Source organism: Boleophthalmus pectinirostris, unplaced genomic scaffold (genome assembly GCF_026225935.1).
Source record: "Boleophthalmus pectinirostris isolate CB_2022bp ecotype Guang Dong unplaced genomic scaffold, ASM2622593v1 HiC_scaffold_14, whole genome shotgun sequence".
Classification (NCBI taxonomy): Eukaryota; Metazoa; Chordata; class Actinopteri; order Gobiiformes; family Gobiidae; genus Boleophthalmus; species Boleophthalmus pectinirostris.
The window spans coordinates 24810950-24834083 of NW_026571047.1; the positions used below are offsets into that span (position 1 = coordinate 24810950).

At 36.8% G+C, this 23134-nt stretch overlaps 1 protein-coding gene across 2 annotated transcripts in view; it reads right to left on the reverse strand.

Moving 5' to 3' along the window:
• mta3 (metastasis associated 1 family, member 3) overlaps positions 1 to 23134 on the reverse strand; it is a 52351-nt gene that overhangs the window by 16342 nt on the left and 12875 nt on the right. For both annotated transcript variants that reach the window (XM_020940678.2, XM_055150234.1), the window contains exons 4-9: positions 15068 to 15194; positions 12991 to 13054; positions 9609 to 9726; positions 7946 to 8048; positions 4696 to 4795; positions 3747 to 3935 (exon numbers count right to left, since the gene is read on the reverse strand). In XM_020940678.2, the coding sequence (XP_020796337.1) occupies positions 3747 to 3935; positions 4696 to 4795; positions 7946 to 8048; positions 9609 to 9726; positions 12991 to 13054; positions 15068 to 15194 (701 nt within the window). The remainder of the gene's footprint in view (positions 1 to 3746; positions 3936 to 4695; positions 4796 to 7945; positions 8049 to 9608; positions 9727 to 12990; positions 13055 to 15067; positions 15195 to 23134) is intronic.

Genomic DNA, 23134 nt, shown 5'->3' on the forward strand with positions numbered 1-23134 from the left:
TATCCTGGAATCTGAAGAATCATAAGTCCAGGGAAGTGGGCGGCGATAGGTTGGTGAATTGATTTACATAATATCTCCCCTTAGGTAAAATAAAATAATGTATACATATTAAGACAAAAACAACTTTAACTATTTAAATCGAAGATCCACTGAAACAATATTTGTCCTTTAAGAATTTAACTTCAGGTATGAAATCGCTGCACCAATTTTACTGCATAATTGCCAGAAAAAGCACAATAGCAGATCAGATGTTTTATGTATTTTTCCCAAAAGTCGATGTGAGACGGCGGCCTCTTTTGGAGCCATTTTGAGACGATCCGACACAGGACAGAGGCTGTGATGGTGCTGACATGTTTCCCTTCAGATTCTTTGTGTCTCGTTCTTCAAAATAAACAAAACATCGTCTCCTTTTGTTCAGGTTTTGACAAAGACTTTATTGTGAGCCACCAGTCGACAGCTTTGACTTTGGTATCAAAACAAACCAAACCAACCATTTCGAAACAACCAAAGTCTATTTTGAACACCTTTATACATTTCTGTCCTGTATGTAACCTCCAGGTGAGATCCATTTTGCAACTACACAACAAACAGCTGCCCATTTAAACAGAAAAAAAACAGTAATTTCCAATAACTGCTGACTTCTGAAAGGTTAAATATTTTTGTTTTTGTCAATGTTGATGATTTAGAATTGGAAAAGGACAATTTGCAAAATCCACTTTTCTGGTGAGTTTATGAATTTGAGTTTTATTTCAAATGTATTATCACAGTCTTTCTAATTGATTTGTGTATATTTTTATCTCCTAAAACAATCTGGACTAAACCAAGTCCCTAACCAAGTCCCAAACCAAGCCTCAACTGAGAACCACTTAATGGCCAACCAGTTTTAAAATCAGCACAAAAAACAAAACAAACTAGACTCAAACCAGGACTATATTTCAACTAAAACAGGTCCCAAACCAAGTCCCTAACCAAGTCTCAACTGAGAACCACTTAATGGCCAACCAGATTTAACATCAGCACCAAACAAAACAAACTAGACTCAAACCAGGACTATATTTCAACTAAAACAAGTCCCAAACCAAATCCACAATCAGGTCCACAACCAGTCCAAACCCAGTTCTATTTCAAATGTATTTTATATTTTTGTTGTATCACAATCTTTAATTTTGTGTATTTTTTTAAATTTCCTCACATTGTAATCTATTGTTTCAGTTGTAAGTTTGTTATTTTAGCACTTTTATATACTGAGGCATTGGCCTAATTAAGATGCACCAGAATCCCTTTCCCCAAATTTGTACAAGTACTTAAAAGCTAAAGTATGTAAAATTTCTGATTCCACAGAAATTTAAAGTTTAAGCCATAGTTCAGAACATTCTCCATGGAGATAGATAATAGAGATGTAACAATAACCGAAATATCGTGATATCGTATCGTCAAAGGGAACTACATAGACCATGATCCTTTGCTCCATTTCAGTGCAGACTACAAGAAGAAATAACACTTCGAAGCACTTTTAAGTCTTACTTCTTTGGATTAAGTCTTGTCAAGGCATTTTAAGAGGAAAAAGTAGCATAATAACAGTTTTGTTAACATCCAGAAAATATCGCAATAAATATCGTACTATGAAATGTATTTCGTAAAAATATCGTACAGAGAGATTTGGATATCTTTACATCCCTAATTGTGAGCCTCCCCACCATATCGTGAGGTTTTCCACGATATCACAATAAATGTCGTACCGTGAGGTTCATACCGTGAGAATATCGTATCGCGAGACTTGGATATAGTTACACCCCTAATAGACAAGTTTTATGACATACTGTGTAATATTATAAAGTCAGGAGTCAAGTTTGTGGAAATGCAAACCCGCTCACAGTAAGCGTGTAAGACTACAAAAAGATTTCATTTTAGCCTATACTTTGTCCAAAATGTTACATACACTGGCTTTAATTTTCTATAAAGTAGAAAGGAGTTCAATTTGTTAGGCTTTCACATTACAGTGTTACTTTAAATGCTTAAAAATCGTCATTAACTTTATATTGTGAGGCCTATATAATGTGCTTTCTCTGAACAGTGGCAGTGGGCACGGCTCAATCTATACACCACAAAACACTGACCCAGATTTCACAGAGGTGACAGTGACGGCTCGAGACCTTGGTGATTCTGGACATTGATGAATTAGAGGCAGAACAGAAAAGGCAGAACAATAAAACCAGGTCAAACTGAAGTACTGTGTGAATAGGGTTGTGCAAAAATATTGTATATCGCTGTATCGATATATCGCCAAGAGTATTTTTGGGTATACTTTACTAAATAATTGTTACAGCGCTACAGTTTTGTTGCTTGTTTAGAGGAAGAAAACTTAACATTTTCAGTGTTCTGATTAGGGCAGGGGATCATAAAAAAGTTGCCGTTACGACACATAACAATAACGAGTGAACACTTTGCAAGCTGCACTAAGAATTTTAATGTACAGTTTTATCTGCAGACTGAACAAATCAGACAATGAAATGATAATGTCACTCACAAATATGAGATTCAGTGCAATAAGATATCAGTCCAGTATGTGGAAACACTGGTGTGGTTGTCTTTTAAAAACATGAATGTTTATTCTTTTGTATTGTCACTGTCCTTGTCTGTTTCTTAAAATGGACCATGAATCTGGAATAAAGTTGATGATGATGATGATGACAGACCTCGATACAGGTCATGATACGATACATATCCTGATACAGTGAGCTTTCGATGCGATACGATATATTTCAAATCAATTCGATACGGTTCAATAATGGCTGATGCAGATACAGATTGTTTTGAATCCAGAGAAACCAATGGCTGATAAACTCTGCTCATATTTTGGGATGTTTTAAAAAAAAAAATTCCCGAAATATGTCATTTGAATTTAGTACAATCTCATGACGAGATTGTTTTACTACAAACTGGATAAGAGAGAAATAAAGTCACCTTTTGTGCAGTGTTCTCTTATGTAACTTTTTAGGCAGCTGTTTGACCCCCCAAAAATCTTGTACTGGAGATTTAAGGTCAATTGTGATACTCTTAAAAGTGTAAATATTGGCCTGATATCTCGGTCTAGCTCTAATCTAGATTGCTGTTTAAATGGTCACTATTATCAAATCCCAATGACTGCAAGTAATTAACAACTTTCAAAAAGTCCTGCCTCATTTTTAAAATCTGGTAACTCTGAAGTCAAGACAAGCAGTTCTTTCAAATGTTTACGCTGAACTTGGAAATAAATCTACCATTCTAAATTAAATCACAAATCTTCCTTGACAAGAAAATTGCAATTAGACATTTTGCCAAAATCAATGAGCTCTCAAAACTGGGGAAGTGACAATAAACAATAATAATAATTGTTCGTGGGACATTTCTATAATCGTGATAATCGTCAAAGAAGATAATCGCCATTTTACCATCAGAATGTTAAGGAAAAAGTGACTTATCCTTGATGTTTTTCTCTACATTGTTGTTGTTTTCACTCATAACAAAGTACAATTCTGTAACACTAGTTAAAATATGGAACTTATTAATATTAAAAGTATAATTAATCAAATCCATAAAATTTTTGAACTGTGGGTAACTTTAATAATTATCGTGATATAAATGGTTAATCATAATAATTTTAACCGTGACATCAAATTTGAATATTGTACCATACCTACTCAAAACCATGTACATTACCAATTAAATATTCAGCTGTAATCACTGTTTAGTTCCCGTGTACTTACAAAGTCTTGCCGTATGTCGTTGAAGTCTTTGCCGTACTTCTCGAGCGCCTCCTCGAACATGGCGGCCTCCGAAGCGCTCCACTCCTCCATCTCGTCTCGACAGAGGACCGGACCCCCCGCGGGCACCAGCACGCTCAGGGCACTCGAGAGGTCGTAGTTGTGGCGGTGAAGAGTGTCCATCGCGTGAAACTACACATGGGAAAAGAGGAAATGTTAGGAGAGTTTAGAAACACAGAGAGGGAGTGAGCTTCAGGGGAGTTTTTTATTAGTTAAAAGTCCAGAACAGGAGCTTCTAAAGGTAAGATTTCAAACATATTTTAGTCCTGAAAACTTATTTATTCTTGCATTTCTTTAAAATTAGCCTTTTCTTTACACTATGGTATCGGAATCAGCGAGTACGCCAAGGCCAAGTATCGAAATCGAATCGGAAATGGTATCGGAACAACACTACCTAAAAGGACAAGGCTCAAAAACAGTGAAGACGACCATGTTTGTATAAAAACGTACAGTGATTGCATAAAAACAGTAAAAACAGGACAGGTAGGACAGTTTTTGAAATAATAAAACAGCTTTTGGGTTGAGTCATTAGCCAGAATCCGCTGTAAACCTTTCAAATAAAATGACGTGTCAGTAAAAGCATGTGTTTTGGGGCAGAGTTCAGACTTTGGAGGAGGAAAATTTGACTATTTTTCCCATTATGATTTAATGTCTGCCTTGTCCATCTTCATAAAATTTGTATAAAAGCCCATTTTACTTTATTTTATGAGTTATTAATTCATTGTATTCACTGTAGATGGCATTAACCGAATATAAAGCTACAAAGCGTACAGAGATTGTGAGAAATTTGGAATCCCGGTCTAAAATTATGACTCCAAATTAAGACCAAAAGTGTAAATAGTTCATCTGAATTATGTAATATGTTAAAATAAATAAATGATGCGTGACTTACCAGTGTGATGTCTCTAGAGGCCGCCGCCGCGCTCATGTGTAAACTGGGCTGTCTGACTGAGCTGCTGCAGTCCAGAGCGCGAGCAAACGTCCCCACCGCCCTGAGGAACACAGACAAGGACATATTTCAAATAAATATTACACAACTACGAATAATAATTTCAAAAACAACAACAACTCCTCCAACTAACCCATGTATTTCAGAATAGGGCTGCAACTAAAGATTAATTTACTGTTCGACTGGTCAGATATTCCTGTTTCAATTAGCAGAGTTAAATGATTATTTCTACTGTTCATTTTCAAATACATTATGAACCAAATAAAGGCTGAAATACGGTGACTGAAGGCTTCTAGATAGAGAATATTTACAAATACAAAGCAATAATAATTCATATTTTTTGCCATTTTGGGGTTTCTCATAAAATTGGCTTTTGATACGAGTTTGAGCCTGTAGTGGTCCATATAACAACAATAAAAATTTGACTACAATTATTTTTTTAAGTCGACAAGTCACAATTTGTTGATCAGTAGTTGCTGCCCTATTTCAGAACATGTCAGTAAAGCTCCAAACTGCGGGGTGAGCTGGTTTAATACAGAAAGCGAGACTTTGTGATACAATTTCTCATCAAAAGAACCAGAATAAAAGACCCTTGAAATATCTGTCATGTGGAATTATCTCAAAAATGTCCAAAGAGGAAAAACTTGGACTATATGAATGGTTGATTAAATTATTTTAATTACACCTGATCTAAAAGAAATGATTTTTAGGTTCTTTTAAAATTCTGTTTACATTATCGCAGTGTAAAAATGGCATTTAAAGATACACCATGTAACTTTTCTTATAGTCGTGGTTAGGGCTGGGTATCATTAAGAAGTTGCCGATATGATACACACCTCGATACATAGGCTACGATACGATACATATCTCGATACAGTGAGCTTTCGATTCAATACGAAATATTTCAAATCGATTCGATACAGTTCAATAAAAATAAAGGCTAAATCATGGCTGTGATACTAAAAGTCTTTGTTAAACCACTTCTTGTGCAAAGTTTATATGAAACAAACATTTTAATCATCGAAACAGTGAAAATGTCAAATGCGTTGCATAAAAAAAGTTTCCTTCCTCTAAACAAGCAACAAAACTGTAGCTCTAACAAAATAATTTAGTAAAATATAACAAAAAGTACTCTTGGCGATATATCGATACAGCAGCCCACGATATCGATACTGTATCATCACATGAAGCGATACGATATATCGATATTTCAATATTTTTGCACACCTAGTCGTGGTGACCCTAAATGTTCATTCCATTATTAAACCTTTCTATCTTGCTTTTAATCAAGTCAAGGTGAATTTAATTAAAACCAAGCATTATTTTTTAACTGAATAGACGCGCCTCTCAACAGATCTGACCTGTAACTCAGCCAGGTGGTGGACCCTTTACTGGAAAAGTTACACAGCGCACCTTTAAATTGTTTCCCTTTTAAAATGTGACAAAGTTCGCTCTGATTTCTTTGAATGAAACTAAAGCATGTGCTGCATATTTTGTAGAATGGACGAGGGAAAATGTACAAAACTCTTTAATAAGATATGGAAATGTATGCAAATGTATTCAAAAATGTCCGTGCAGTTTGCCTGGGTGGATTATTAAAAGCACAAACTTGAAGCTTGTACATTTGAATCACTTTTAATCTAAGAAACTCAAGGTTATCATGAGAGCCGGGGTTGGGTCAAAGCAGCAGTGCGAAGAGCTTCTAATATAAAGAAAATCATTTGAGTTTCCAGTAAAAATGAGGACAGCACTTTATGCATTTCTGTTTTTGCGGTGTCGAATGTCGAATTTAAGTGAAAATTCTCCGTAATCTATAATTCCAGTAGAACTAATATGGAAAATGTCTGCATAGTTAGAGATCTGTTTTGTATTTTCATATACCTGGTTTAAGACACTGTTCATTTTGATACATCATAGGGCTGAACGATTTTAAGAAAAACCTGAATTACGATTTTTCTGGCATTTGTTTTTATCCACACTTTTTTTCAAATCAAGTTTCAGTGCGCATGAACATTTGCAAACATCACAGAAACTTACATCAAACCAGAGTCCTGCACCGACGATTTGACGCTGGACCGTAAAGACCAATTTACACAAGCAACAAGGACTGTGATTGGTCCTCTCTACCACCGCTCTACATACATTTCCTGTACTCCGCTTTCCTTTCTTTCATTATAGATTGAGTAATAATGTGTTTAATGCAGTTTTGCGCACATTTGTTTACGTTTTACAGAAACAAAACTTAAAACCACATGGCTAATTTGCATAAACTATAAGCGCTGAAAAAAAACAGCTCGCTCCTTGTGCGCTGATGAGGTTCAGCTTCTGTCAGACTAAAGGACACAACTCAGTGGAATATGAGTGTTCTTCCTGTAACAGAGGATGTGCTGATGATGATGGTGAGTCTATTTTGTGCTTCTATCGCGTTGGAGATGGTTCATGTTAAACTTTACACAAATGCCAGGTTTAAATCCTCGCCTCCTTGTGTTGTGGTGGTGGATTACTTCATGACGCATAGACCTCGACCAATAAATCTAAAACAACGGCGACAAGAGCAGTGTGTGTTGAGTCGACGAGTAATTAAACTTCGCCCTTAAATTGGGCTTTAGGAGCACTACAAAAAACACTGCTTTGACGCTCCCAAAATCATACTGTCTGAGATTGCGATTTTCAATCCAAAACTATAGATTGTTCAGTCCAAATAGATCATGATTATAAAGATTTTAAGCCTTATTGTTATGGGCCATTTCCAATTTACAACTTCAACTTCTTTTACAGTGTCTCAAAAAGGTATAAATGCATGGAGGTATATTGTAATCACCTTTAAAAAGAGGCAGTAACCTTTTTTTTTTTTTTAAAGATCATAATGTAAAATCTGTTTTGCTCCAGTTCAGATATGTTGTAAAAGCAGCTCTTAGAACCAAAATCAGCCTGCTGTGAGCTGTCAAACTATAATAAATTTATAATATTTATCACCTGAGAACCAAGAAGTACAGCTGGTTCGCTATTAGCATGCTAGTTGTTGATTCTAGAGTTAAGTCTGCTCACACTAAGAATGTATTTTTCTCTGTTTTTCAAAGCAACACAACAAAAAATTTAAAAAAGGCTTTTGTTTAGGCAAATTGGCAAAAAATTTACATATTGTAGCTTTAATATTCAAATAAATAAAAAATTAAATGAGTTCTATACTGACCGTGCCACCACCAGGAATTGGTCGATCTGTTTGTTGGTGAGGGGACACTCGGGGTCCCACAGTTTCTCTTCGAGTTTTGACTGGTCCCTCTCGTCCTCCTCACCTGAACAGAAAGATCAGAAAGGAGATGAGGCACTTTGCACTTAGATTTGACAACGTATTTCAAACAATTCACGTATTTCCACAGAGCTGGCATGGCAGTCAAATATTTTTCATTCATAGCTACGAACAACGATTCCATTTCTATTTTGTGTAATAGACTGGAACAAGAATCTGCAAATACAACAGGACATTCTGAATAAGAATGGACGCAATTGGCAAATCGCAAAGGCGGCAAAAAGTCCCATAATTAATATTCTGTTGTATTGTATAAAAACTGCTAACACTGTAGTTTCGATCTATACAAACATGTTCTGAAATTGTATTAGTTGGCCAGTTTATTTTTCAGTCTTTTTGTCACTTCTTCCGTTTAACGTGTGCATTTTGACACACAATCCTATTATTAAAACACAAACTGCAATCACAATGTTTGTCAGAAAAATCAGTTTAATGTTTTTGCCCCAAATCGCTCAGTCCCAATATCCAACATTTCCTGAATTTTTGTAGTAGAATAAAAGGAACAATTTCACCATCTCCAGTTCTCAAAAATATGACAGATATGTTTTTTTTCCAAATAAGCCCCTTTAATTAATTCTTTTAGAAGTATTTCCAAACATCTGAATAATATTTTGACACTTTCGTATCTGTTGTTGTTCAGTTAAACCCAGACGGACTTTCTATTTCTGTCACATTCAATTCTTTGCTCATCTTTTGTCTTTGAGCAACGTCACAATGATTTATGTCCAGTGTCTCTGAATCGACGCTTTCAAAACTGTGGCCGTCAATCTTCTAATGGACCCATGAATTAAAGTCACTGCTACAGGACTAGACCAGGGCTAAGCCAGGATCTGAACCAGGACCTAAAACTAGGACCTCAAAAGGAGACCTCAAAGGAGACCTCAAACCAGGACCTATAAGCTGGGCCTAAAACCAGGACCTATAAAGCTGGGCCTAAAACCAGGACCTATAAGCTGGGCCTAAAACTAAGACCTAAAACCGAGACCTAAAACCGAGAACCTATAAGCTGGGCCTAAAACCAGGACCTAAACCGAGACCTAAAACCGAGACCTAAAACCAGGACCTATAAGCTGGGCCTAAAACCGAGAGCTAAACCAAGGCCTAAAACCAGGACCTGTAAGGAAGACCTAAAACCTAAATTGAGACCTAAAACTAGGATCTATAAGCAGGAACTAAAACCAAGACCTAGACCTAGAAGCAAGGCCTAAAAGGAGACCTAAAACCAGGACCTATAAGCAAGCCCTAAAAGCGGGACCTAAAAGTGGGACCTAAAGCCAGGGCCTAAAACTAGGACCTAAAACTAGGACCTAAACCAGGCCTAGATGAAGTGAACCTGGACTAAACCAAGATCCAAACAGGAATCTAAACCAGTTTAAACCACTAAAACTGTGCGACAACATTTATCACTAAGACAAAACAAACAAGCCGACACCATCAGTTGATGTTGGGAAATTTAAGGTCAGATCGATAAACGTGCAAATATCAAACTCTCTCCAGTTTATAAAAGACGACCATAAAGACAAATCCAAAATAAATCTAAACAAACCTTCTTGTAGCATCTCCGGTACATCGGCCTGAAATCGAGGGCCCACCCGGATCTCCCCTTTATCGGCGAGCAGCGTCTTCTGTGTGGGATCGTACACCAGCGAATAGAAAAATGTGTCCTGAAATAAAAACAGATGCCAGGAATAAATGTAATATAATGCACAGTGACAATCAGCAAATTAATTAAGTACTTTTTGGAAAAACTTAAGAATTTAATTTGATTGAATTGAGTTTACTATACAATCCTAAAAAATGTAAAACCAAATATATTATTTATTGTCATGGTTCCAGACATTTTACAATCGTCATGGTGGGATAATTTTGCGAAACGTAGCAATAATTTAATTAAATGTTAACTAGAAACTACCTGAAAAGTCTAAGTATAGCAAAGTAAAGCATATTTATGGTATTATGTCAATTAGGCAAAGAAAATCATACTTTTTTTTTTTGTTTAGTGAGAAATTGATTAAAAGTCATAATATATTATAGGTTTCAGTTATTTTATAAGGCGATATTGAGACTTTACACTGTTGTTGATTGCTTTAGTACTAGGGATGCACCGATACCACTTATTTGAAAACCGGTACGAGTATAATTATTTCTGTACTTGCTGATGCTGAGCACCGATACCGATACTTTAACCCCTCCCCCCATGAACATACACTGATTGTGTTTACATGCAACTCAGTATCCCGGTTATTGGAGTATTTGGGATATGCTGTTTACATGTTTACTGAGAAAACAGGATACTCATATTCCTGTGTACATGATCAAATGTAGTATCCGGGTTTGTTGACATGATCTTACAAATGTGCAGCGCAAAAAATATATATTTAATAAACCAGGAAAATTACAAACAAATCATAAAATGTTTACTACAGCTTTGAGCACATTTGTTTATGCTTTACAAAAATTAAACTTAAAACCACATGGCTCATTTGCATAAACTATAAGTCCTGAAAAAAAAAAAAACTTGCTCCTTGTGCGCTGATGCAGTTCAGCTTCTGTTGGACTAAAGGACACGACTCAGTGGAATATGAGTGTTCTTTCTGTGACAGAGGGGTGTTCTGCTGATGGTGAGTCTGTTCTGTGTGTATATCACGCAGCACAGCTCATTCACACAGTCATTTCACTCATGTATTGTCACTTTATTTATCCCAGTTTCTCATAACTAGGATACTAGCTGATTTGGGATACTGAAACCGGGATACTGCATGATGTGTCGTATAATAGTGTAATTGGTGCGTAGTATCGACAAATGTTTAATGAGTACGAGTATATTAAGGAAGTTTCAGGGCGATACTCGATACTGGTATCTGTTTCTGTACATCCCTATATGGTGCCTATTTTTCCATCCTTCAAACCCTTGGATAGGTGATAATGTGAATAATGTGAACTAACATTTCACTATTGGTTTCAAAAATCTATTTCTTCACACCAAAACTGTGTCAGAATTTGGCCTGGTAACACTCTACATATTTCAAATGGTTTTAACAATGACCTACTACTGTATCATTTATCTACAGACTCAAGAACGTTGGAAGGACACTGTAAATTAGACTCTTAAAACAAATCTATGCAAATGTATTCAAAACATGTAGATCTTCTGCTCTTCTGCTGTATATATTTTATTCCCTGACAAATAAAACGGTTCTTCACTTTTGGTATTTTTGGGAAAGGTTCATTAAAATGACACCAATGTCCAAAATGGAGCTTTCTGAGCATAGAATTAAATTTGATTTTTTACTTATTACTTACAGCGTTATAATGAATATATAATTAAAGCGACATTATCCAATATTCAAACCCCAAAAGGAAGAAACAAGTATTTAAACCAGGGGTGTCAAACTCAAATTCACAGAGGCCAAAATTAAAAACTGGGACTAAGTCGTGGGCCAAACTAAATATTTATTGACAAATTTCAACAGCATCTCCATATTTTCTCTTTCGCAATATGTAATGTTAAACCTTTTCTTATTCAAATAAATGTTTAAAATCATAGTTTTGTTCAACCACTTCTTGTGCAAAGTTCATATGAAACAAACATTTTACTCATCAGAACAGTGAAAAGGTCAAGTGTGTTGCATAAACGAGTTTCCTTCCCCTAGACAAGCAACAAAACTGTAGCGCTGTAACAAATTAATTGAGTAAAATATACAAAAAAATACTCCTGACGATATATCGATACAGAAGCCCATGATATCGATACTGTATCATCACATTAAACGATACAAAATTTGGATATTGCAATAATTTTGCACATTCCTAGTCTGGTTTGGTCTCCGTGAAGATAGAAACCTTTAATGCCATACTGTGGAACATTCCAGACAAAGCAAAAACATTTCGATGGAGAAAAGTATTTGCCAGACCCTCCACTAGAAAAGTTACACAATGCACCTTTAAATCTTTTCTAGCTCTCAAATCCATGTACCGTTGGTTCATTTGTTTTTCAAAATAAAACCAAAAATAAGAAAATGAAAAAACAACAATTTTCTTCATTATTTGTCTCCAAAACCAAAATGAAAAAAAAGGATAACGATTAGTTCTTTCTGTTTTCGATTTTGTGTTTAAATGAAGAATGGGGGAAAAAAAACGGATAATGACCATTTCCCGTTTCCGTGACTTAAACTTCGATGCTGGACTTCTGCGCTGCATATGGACTGAACCAGGACTGAACCGTTTTCAGTCCTGGTCTGGTCCCGGTCCCGGTCTTGGTCCCAGTCTGGTCGGACCTGGTTCAGTCCTGGTTCAGTCCGTATGCAGCGCAAAAGTCCAGCATCGAAGTTTAAGTCACGGAAACAGGAAACCGTTATCCGTTTTTTCCATTATTCGGAAACTGATAAAACAAACCGTTTTTTCATTTTGGTTTTGGAGACAAATAAGGCAGAAAACATTTTTTTTTTTTTGGTTTTCTTATGTTTGGTTTTATATTGAAAAATGAATGAACAAATGATACACGGATTCTCTCACAAAACCTTTGGAAGATTGTTAATCTTCACATAAATTCATTTTCAGAGCAACTTTTTTCAGACGACGAAGCAAAACTGGAGAAACTTTTGTTTGTGATCAATAAAATACTTGATCGATCTGTGCACGGTGGTCTTATAACAAATTTACTACTTACAAAAAGAAAGTTGTGTATCCTACCTTTAAAATACAATAAAAAATGCTATTCCCATTAGTGAGTAGTAAAAGCTCAAAAGGAAATCACTAAAACCAGACTGTTGAATATTTGAAGTCACAGGACACGTTTATAATTAATTCAGTAAAGTTGTTTTCGTTTTGGAAGCGCTATAAAAACCCTCCGCTTTTTAATTGCAGTTGTAACACATTTTACATTGAAGCGAAAGAGGTTTAGAGCATGTCAGTTTTATTTTCCTCACCTCTTTGTCGAGATACGAGAGAACAGCTTCAGTCTCGTTCAATAAAGCCACGCTGCATTTCCCTCTGAAAGAAAAAAAAAAAAGAAAACGAAAAGAAAGATTTAGGACCGAACAGGAAGTGAGCCATGTCCCGAAGCAGACAGTTTATCCATGTGCACTGCCTCGTGGACTGGACATAATGAAAACAAGCAGCAATTCAACTGTATATAACGAAATCAGTGTAACTCCGAGACGCAATGATAATTATAAGGTAGACACAATGATATTATAACAGCTCAAAACTCTAGAGTGACTTATTGCACCAACACGGAGAGTGTAGGTTCTTAAATGCATCTGTTACTAGTTTTTAGTTTAGTTTAAGTTGTTTTTTTGCTGAGGGCCTTAATATTTGCCACGTTTACATGAGAGCTTTAATTCCGAATAAAAATAATTTAATTCCGAATAAAAATAATTTAATTCCGAATAAAAATATTTAATTCCGAATAAAAATAATTTAATTCCGAATAAAAATAATTTAATTCTGAATAAAAATTAATTCCACTCTAAAAAAAAAAGACCATATAAACACTTAATTCCTAATGATAAATGATTATTATAATGAAGTAAGTGGGTGGTTTGTTCACATTTTAAAGCCAAATTAATTTATTCCTCGATCATGTAAACGTTTCTTCTTAAAAATTATTCGGGACATTCAGTACATGCTCGCTGGGTCGCTCTTCTGACGCAATTTGGACGATCTGACTTTCTCGACTTTCATCCACGTCTCTTTGGATTTGTGAGCGGGATGTGGGAGTGGGCTGAGGTAGAGCAGCCGTTGACTCAGTTTGTCTTCTTCCTCCTTCTCCGACACTCTTCCCTTCTCCTCAGTTGACAGACGTAAAGAGCGATGACAGAATTCTCCAGCTGCTGCTTCATTATCATCGAAACATCCGCGAAAAAAGTTTGGATCATGTTTGTATCCGTGGCGTAACGACAAACCGAGACAACAGAAAAGCCGGTAGCAGCTGAAATGTGTGTTTTCTTCTGGTCGACGTAAATACGTTCGTGTCCCTGTCCAATCAGAACCCTTCCCCATCCCCAGACGTTGAGTAAAATTAAATAAAGGCGATTTAACGTGTTTTCCATGTAAGCCTCAATTCAGAATTATTATTTCAATGTAAACTCAAAGGAGAATCATTTAGAACTATTAAAAAACATCATGTAAACGTGGCCAGTGAAGCATACAGTGATGTCAATAATGAGAATGTTTAAAATAGATGCATTATGTAACTTTTCTGGTTGAGGGTCAGTCACTTGCTCGTTTCTATGGATATGTCATTGCCTAGAATGTTCCACAGTATGACATTAAACAGCTCTACTTACATTTATTCAATTACAAGTGGTTTTATGGCTCAAAAGTATCTAGAAACACGAGTATTCTGACTGTGAGCGGGGTCGTCTCTCCACAGATCTGACCTCTAACTTGGTCTGACTTGGCCTCCATGAAGATAGAAAGGTTTAATGCCAAATCATCTCCATGTAGAAAAGCATCTGAAGGACCCTTCACCAGAAAAGTTACACAATGTACCTTTAACACAACTTTGATAGAAATTGATGACCACATTGATGAAAACTCTTGAAACATAAATTTTAGGGCTGTATCATAACACAATGTGATTTTATTGAAATTGTTGTAGCAGAACTATTTACATTTGCAGTTAAAAGTACTGCTTATGATCATATTCGTTCTGATCTGGCCAGCAAGATGAATTCTCACAATATTCGAGTTCACAGTCTCACAAATACAGGTGATTTTGCCCAAACAATCCAAAACAAACAGCTACACGGAAAGCCCATTTTAGCGTAAACTCAGACTCTTTGTTTGTGAAAAGCGTGCAGAGGGATCCGCTTTGTGCATTTGTGGACAGGAGAGATGTCTGTGGTTTCTCCGCTGGATTGAACAAAAGTTGTAATCGAATATTCATGGGTTTCAGCTCGCATTTTGAGCACGGTTGACCATTCCAAAGATGGATTTTCTTTTGTTAATTGCTACAACAACGGTGCATGAATATAAAGCTGTACTGCAGTATTGTCTGACCTGATGTGCGTGGCGGGTAGACTTTCGTACTGCCGTGAGAGGAAGAGTTCTCTGTGACGAAGCTGGTGTTTCTGTTTGTCTGTGAGTTCTGTCTCTGTGGGGCTCTCCTTCTCCTCCTCCAGCTCCTCTGCAGAAACAAAAGAGACGGTAAAAGGTTTAAATATATGTTTTTAAAGAGCAAAGCAACTGGGACAAGCATCCAGACAGAAGCAGGTCTTTTCAGCGACGTCGCACAAACAAAACGACACACCAAATCTGGCACTCAAACTAGATTTTATTTAAGTTAAGGTTTTAAAATGGGTCAGGATCAGTATTTCAATCAGGGCAGTAGATGGGCGGGATAAAGTGCTCTATTGTCCCGGGCCCCAGGTTTTTAGGGGCCCAGAACTGAACCTTTTTCTTATGAATTTATATTAGAGGGGACCCATGTAAGGCTTTTTGGTCCAGGCCCTCAAATTTCTGTCAACGGACCTGACCTGAACCAATATAAGACTAGGGGTGTGCAAAAATATCAAAATATCGTATTGTTTAATCGTTTAATGCGATGACACAGTATCGATATCATTTGCTGATGTATCGATGTATCGCCAAGAGTATTTTTTGTTATATTTTACAAATTTTGTTACAGCCCTACAGTTTTGTTGCTTGTTTAGTGGAAGGAAACTTGTTTAATTGACATTTTCACTGTTTTGATGATTAAAATGTGTGGGTTTCATATTCACTTTGCACAAGAAATGGTTTAAGAAAGACTTTTAGTATCACAGCCATGATCTAGCCATTATTTTTTTACTGAACCGTATCAAATCGATTTCAAATATATCATATCGAATCGAAAGTGCACTGTATCGAGGTAAGTATCGTATCGGCAACTTCTTAATGATACCTAGCCCTATATAAGACCACATGGTAACATAAAAAACTATTATTTTCATTTGACTTTTGAAAATTACATTATATTGTCAAACATAATAGTTGGATTGAAATCTGTATCAAGCACTTTTCTTGCTACAGAAATAAAGTTTGAAATGTTTGTGCTATATATAACAATTTTCCAATGAAGAATCTGTATTTTTCCATATTACAGCTATAGTCCAAACTGCTGTTGAAAGTTAATCTTTAAGCCTTTGTAAATCCACATAAATTTTTTAGTATTTGGCTGGTGCAGTTTTTGAGACTCATGCCAACACAAGTGTAGCATAGAAACTTAACATTTCATTTTGGGTGGAAGTGGGAAGAAAAGAAAATCAGTTCCAAAAATTCCAACAAATACTGCATGATATGAATTGAAGACCACGAAATAGTAAATTGTAGTTTAATAATTTCTAACCTAATTATCCCTTATAAAGCAAAACAAAAAGACTTAATTCATAATAGTTTATTAAAGAGCCCGCATATTACGATATTTTCTGATCTAAGTTATATTGTTTCTTCATCAAAAAATACCTGGAGATCAATTTTATTCAAATTCACACATGTTTAACACACAAACCCTGCATGCTTAGATATTTTCTCAAACGGAAACACTCAGTTCCACCTTGTGATGTCATGTGATGATACAGGATGTGCTCCACTGTGTTTTTAAACTCATACACCTTCACTAGAATAATGTGGATAATTTGAGTCCTGGAATTCCCGATCTCTACTGAACTAAAGGTAAAACATAGCAGTTAGGTTGAAAACTACCACTACATGACATCACAAGGTGGAACAGAGCATTTTGAGCTTGAGAGATGTAGACAGACTAATAATACATTACATTATAACATGGCTAAAAGCTCACAAGAGTCAATTCTGTGTAACATAGGGCCTTTAAAGTAGTCTCTAAGCCAGATTCATTCTTAATAAACTTAAGGTTAAAGTGTCGTTATTATAAAGTGTATACATAAATGTAATATATCCAGGTTTTAAACACTTTCGAATTACTACCATCTCTACTTTGTAGTGCAATAAAACCTTGGGGATTCTTGTCACTGGTGGGAATGAAACAACGTGAATTATTTGAGTTATAAAGTTTGTTCTGTGTGATAAAACTCTGAGCCGTCAGGAGGTAGGGTCATAAAACAGCTGGTGCTCCCGGGGGCTTCGGCCATCTCAAACTATTGCACCATTGATTTTGAAAAAGCCCTTTGTTGCCGTGACAACAAATGTAATTTTAAATCTCAGATGATCGCAGGACCATGCCAGGGTAAACAGGTACTTTAAAGAAATGGACAGTGGAGAAATTTCTATCAGTAACTCATCAGTAAAAGAGACAGCTCTCGTTCCACACTTGTGTGTTTGCAAATTACTTATGCATAAAGGAGGAAACAACAAGGTCATTATAAATCAGGTAAGCCTCTGCAAAGTATCTATATTAAAGCAGTTTTAACTTGAGAAAACTTTGGAAGGAAATTACAACTGCTCGATTGGTTCTGTAAAAATATCAAATACTGATTTTTGCCACAGTTCTACTTACAATTATATCAACATTAATCCAGATTAATAGGTTAATCAAGATTCTGTTCATAATGCATAAACATGGTGCACAGATTTCATCAGAAAAGTTACATAGTGCACCTTTAAATATGCTTCAGGTATTGCTGTTACATCATTCTATAAGACAATAAGATTTAGTACAGCTAAAATAGATAGTTAAAAATGTAGATGGGCGATAAAATGGTCCAGTATTGGCACTGACATCCGATACAGATATTGTTTGGGTGTAATTAGTTATGGTGAGAAGTGTGCAAATATATTGAAACACAGTATTGTTTAATGTAATAATACATATCGATAGTGGGGGCTGCTGTGTCGATATATTGGCAAGAGTATTTTTTGGTATATTTTACAAAATTATTTTGCTACAGTTTTGTTGTTTGTTCAGAGGAAGGAAACTTGTTTATGTGACACGAGACATTTTCACAGTTTTGATGATTAAAATGTGTTTTTCATATTAACTTTGCACAAGAAGTGGTTTAACAAATACGTTTAGTATCACAGACATGATTTATTATTTTATTTTTATGGAACCATATCGAATAGATTTGAAATATAGCGTATCGAACCAAAAGTGCACAGTATCGAGATATGTATCGCACCGTGGCCTATGTATCGAAGTATGTATCGTATGAACACCTTCTTAATGATACCCAGCCCTAGTTGTGCTTATATGTAAACATGTAATTAATTATTTTACATCCCAAATAAACACATTTTGTTATTAGTTTACAAAAGTGAAAAGTGTATTTACAATATTTACTTCAGTTTAGGAATAATTTTCTAGATAATTTTTTAGCCCTTTGGATGGATTTTAAAAGATAAGTATCTGTATCAGTAACGATTGGTCAGCTGTGCCAGCAGCAGGACAAATATCCGATATCATATCAGCTAAAAAAAATCCATCAGCCCATCCCTGTTTAAAATGGGGATTTCTGTTGTAATATGATGAGTTAATGGGTGTAGACACGTTACACATTTGTGAATACACTTTCTGGACAATTCATAACAAAGTAGAATGTAATCAACTGATATTTTGCTATGACATCATACTTGGGGAGTGTTCTACATGTATTTCTATGGTGCAAAGTTTCTGCACACATTAGTAAAAATTGCCAAAAGAGTAAAAATTGCCAAAAGAGTAAACATTTTTTTGTTTTAAGACTATATTAACAAAATGGATTTAAACACATTTTCAGGAACTTGAGATCAATACAAGTGTTCATGGTCCTGTTTAAATCTTTAGATGTTAAATGTTCAATAAAAAAGTGAGAGACTAACTGAAAAACTATTGGCTGATTCCCAGCTATCTTGTGAGTCATGTTATTTAAGAGAGACTGTGTTATTTTGAGTGAGAGACTTTAAAAGCACACCTGTTGTAGTTCCAGCCAAGTCTGTTCTTTCTTATCAGACTGAGTTCAAATAAAACTCAGATTAAAGTCTAACAAGCCTCAGACTGAGCAGTTCTTACAATTAGCATCACACCGCCACCCAGGGAATGTTATTGACATCAACAAGGGAACTCTCGCTCTTGGCCCCCATCTGGACTCTGAGAGCACCACATTCTAGGATGTGAAAACCTCCGATTCTCTGGGGCGGTACTTTGTTTAAAACTTTGCTCTAGTCCCGTCTCTTCCTCTTGAGTAATTGTCCTGCAGAGGCTGTACTCCGCAGCTGTTGCTTTGAATCCCAATGACTCTTTATCGATTCTGCATTGCGCCCGGTCCACGCCTCACATAAAACAGGTCCATCCTTTGCGAACTGACACCAGGAGTCCAGTCCAAAGTCCAGACCAGGATTTGTTCATGTCCTGAAGTGTCTCTTAAATGTGCAATGAATTCTGTTTGGCTGTACTTTAACCAAGATCTCTCCGTATAGTGTCTGTGGACTTAAGAAAAACTACGCACTTTTGTGGAGTAGGGACCTTCACCTCTTCCGTCAGTAGAGGTGTAATTGCTTTGCTTTGGAATGTTCCACAATATGGCATTAGATTTACCGATTTTGCACTAATTCCCTTATTTGTGCTGTTATTGTTAAAAGAAAATACCTTGAATAACTTGCATTCTTGTTGTGACTGGAGTTTCTTGCTTTTTCTCCATGAAGATTGATTAGGTTGAATGCCGTACGGTGTAACATTCCAAGCAATGCAAGAACTTCTCCACGGAGGCAAGCGGGTAACAGACTCTCCACCAGGAAAGTGACTTAGTGCACCTTTAAAGCTATGGTCTACAATTAGACTCAGGTTTTTGTGTTTTTCTCTTTAAATTGATGCAAACAAAATGAAATGGAATGACCAGTAAATACACAAATAAAAATGACTGTGGGCCATGTTGTACTCTCACATTTTGATGAAGTCTAATAATGTTCCAGTTTTAGAATGACAGAAGATGATCAGAGAGAACAGGTGAGTCTGAACAAAGGACAGGTGAGAGGAGAGGAGGGGCCAGGTGAAGAGAAGAGGAGGGGCCAGGTGAAGAGAAGAGGAGGGATCAGGTGAAGAGAAGAGGAGGGATCAGGTGAAGAGAAGAGGAGGGATCAGGTGAAGAGAAGAGGAGGGATCAGGTGAAGAGAAGAGGAGGGACCAGGTGAAGAGAAGAGGAGGGACCAGGTGAAGAGAAGAGGAGGGATCAGGTGAAGAGGAAAGGAGGGACCAGGTGAGGGGAGAAGGGCCAAGTTAGAGTAGAGGGGCCGGGTGAGAAGAGGGAACAGGTAAGGGGAGGCGCCAGGTAAGGGGCCATGAGGAGGTGAACAGGTTTCACATCTGCCATCTACTGGTAAAAAATAAAACAAACTTACAGATTAACTTACAGCTTTAACCAAGGACTTTCCCTTTAGTGTGTCAATAGGCTCTATTCAGGCTTACAACACAAACCAGAAAGACATTTAGAAACATTCGATGACAATTTCCGGGACACTGGGCTCACCAACCGACTGTGATCAAACCCACTGAAGTAAATGATCAGCAGTAAACTGAAGAATGCATACATATGTCCTTTAATTCGCTGCCTTCATCTCTTCTAATTGCATGTACCCAGTGCACTCGGAGTTGTGCGTCAGTGGGGAAATTGTGAAAACTGAGGTATGGTTGTAATTGTTGATTAGCCGAACATAACGGAACGCTGCAATTACATGGACATGAAGAAAACTGGGTCACTTTGTCATTTTTTCTTCTAGATTTCGTCAGACTTACTAGCACCAGAAGTTGTCGTCGCATGCTTCCGAACGTCTTCCTGATTTGTGACGCGAGCGTGAATAAAGCCTATGGTTGTAACAGTTATGATTTAGAGCTTGCATTTTCCCCGCCCACATCTCCTGTTGGCCAGCCTAGTCCTGCTCTGATTGGTTACATCCACCTGTCACTCAATCATAAGGAAGAATGAACTTTCAGGAGACGCCCCGCAGCCATCTGTTAAATGCAATACAGATTCTTAACTTCAGAGCAGTTCAAAGTTTCTTGCAGACTAGAGCACTACTTTCAAGTACTTTCAATTTCCCTTTTTCAGTGATACCATCTTAAACTCACTGATCCTTGTTTAAATTTGTCCTTTCCTGACATTTGCAGTGCCAAAGATCTGTGTTTGAAGCCTTATTGATCGAGCCATTGTTTGATATTTGCCATTTCGCTTACAACGAACGATACAAATCTACTTATGTGCTTCCATCATCGTTTTTAAAGCAAACAACATTGGCGAGCAAGATTACCCTGTGCGCCGAGGATGGATACTGAATATATATTGGTACAAGAATGCAGAGTTAAGAGGTAAAAGTGCACTATAGGCCTGCGAGATTAATCGAAACTGAATACAATGGATGGAATTGGCAAACCCCAAAGGCTGCAATTTTGGACGCACCGTGAATTTTTAAACAAAGTAACAAAATATCCTGTCTCATTCTATATAAAAGCTGCCAACGCTGTGGTTTAGATCTGTACAAACATGTTCTGAAATGTGACGCTTGGGTTAGATTTTCAGTTCATTTTATTCATTTTCAGTTTCAGTCTTTTTGGCAGTTCTTCTGGACGTGTTTAAAATGTGAACTTTGAACAGAGATCGCAATTCTAATCACAGTTTTTGCTTGTGCATTAGTGATCTCCCAATTTTGTATATATTAAAAGGCCACATATTATGCAAAACTGACTCTTATGACCTTTAAAGGGACAGTTTGGAATTTTGGACATAGGACTTCATTTCCTAGTGAGCCAGAGTGTTGGAGATGTGTGGAGACACTTTTTTTTTTTTAAATATTCCATCCAGTCCTTGTATTTGCAGAGGTCACTGGTGCTAGACTAGTGCATGTCAATGGCCATAGTTATCCTGACACTAAAAACAGTCTTACCCACTCCACAAAACACCCGAAGCAAATCTATTATTACACCAGACTGTTGATGTAAATGTCTGTGTTGATAGAATAATGTTTGAAATAAAACTAACCTTGTATCGCATGAATCGTCGCATGTTGAGGGACTATTTTCTCATATCAGTCAGCCGCTGTCAAACTTTCTATCAGGAAGTACAACTCACTGCTGCTGCTCAGACATAAATCCTTCAAATGCAAGGTTGGTTTTCCTTCTACAACTATTCTATCAACACATTCACATCGACAGTCTGGTGTAATAATAGTTTTGTTTCGGGTGTTTTGTGGAATTCATGTTAGAACATTGTTATGTCCTCAAAAACATAAACCAGAGTTGTGTTTTGTTTCATTCACACATCACACAAAGCTTGTGATGTCATGTAGCTGTAGTTTTCAAGTTAACAGCTCCTTTTAGTTTTTGTTCAGTAGGGATGGGCTGAAATTATTCTTGTGAAGGTGTATGGAGAAACACAGTGGAGCACTTCCTGTATTAGCCCAATGAGGTCCATTTGGTCTTCTGATAATTTATATTATTAGGTTCTGAGGTTGACGTTGGTGGATTAAAGCGGCAATCGAAATACGGAAACGTGCCCACGAGACTATAAACCGGGACGAGGGGGCTTTTTAACTCTCACACACCTGCGATACTGTCCTGAGGAAGTGGGACTGCAGATTGCGCTGTCGTCCTGCCTTCACCGGTAGGAAGACAGCGCCAAAACCTGTTTAAATCAGCTGAGCGGACACGTCACAGCAACATCATGTGACCACTCTGAGGAAGAGCGCTCGTGAGAAGTTGAAACTAAACAAACCCTTGGTCTGAAACAAGAACCTAATAACAAACGTCCTGTATTACCACATGACATCACAAGGTGGAACAGACCTAAATATGCAGGGTTTGTGTGTTAACATGTGTGAATGAAACAAAACACAACTCTGGGCATGATGGTGATGAAACAATATTATAACATAGGTAGAAAATAGCATAATATGGGCCCTTTAATATTGAGGAACAGATCATCTTTTTATATTATATCCGTTGTTTTCGACCTCTGTCCTTTAACTCCCAATGACGAAGATAACACAGTTTATCACATGGTTGATACTGAGCTTATTACTGTGACTAAAGTGAATGTCTCATGTCTTCTGAAAATGTCATCATTCTGCAGATAATTAACAGATATAAAATGCGATGGGGAAATACAGACATAAAAAGCAGGGTGTGCTTTAATCCGATACTAG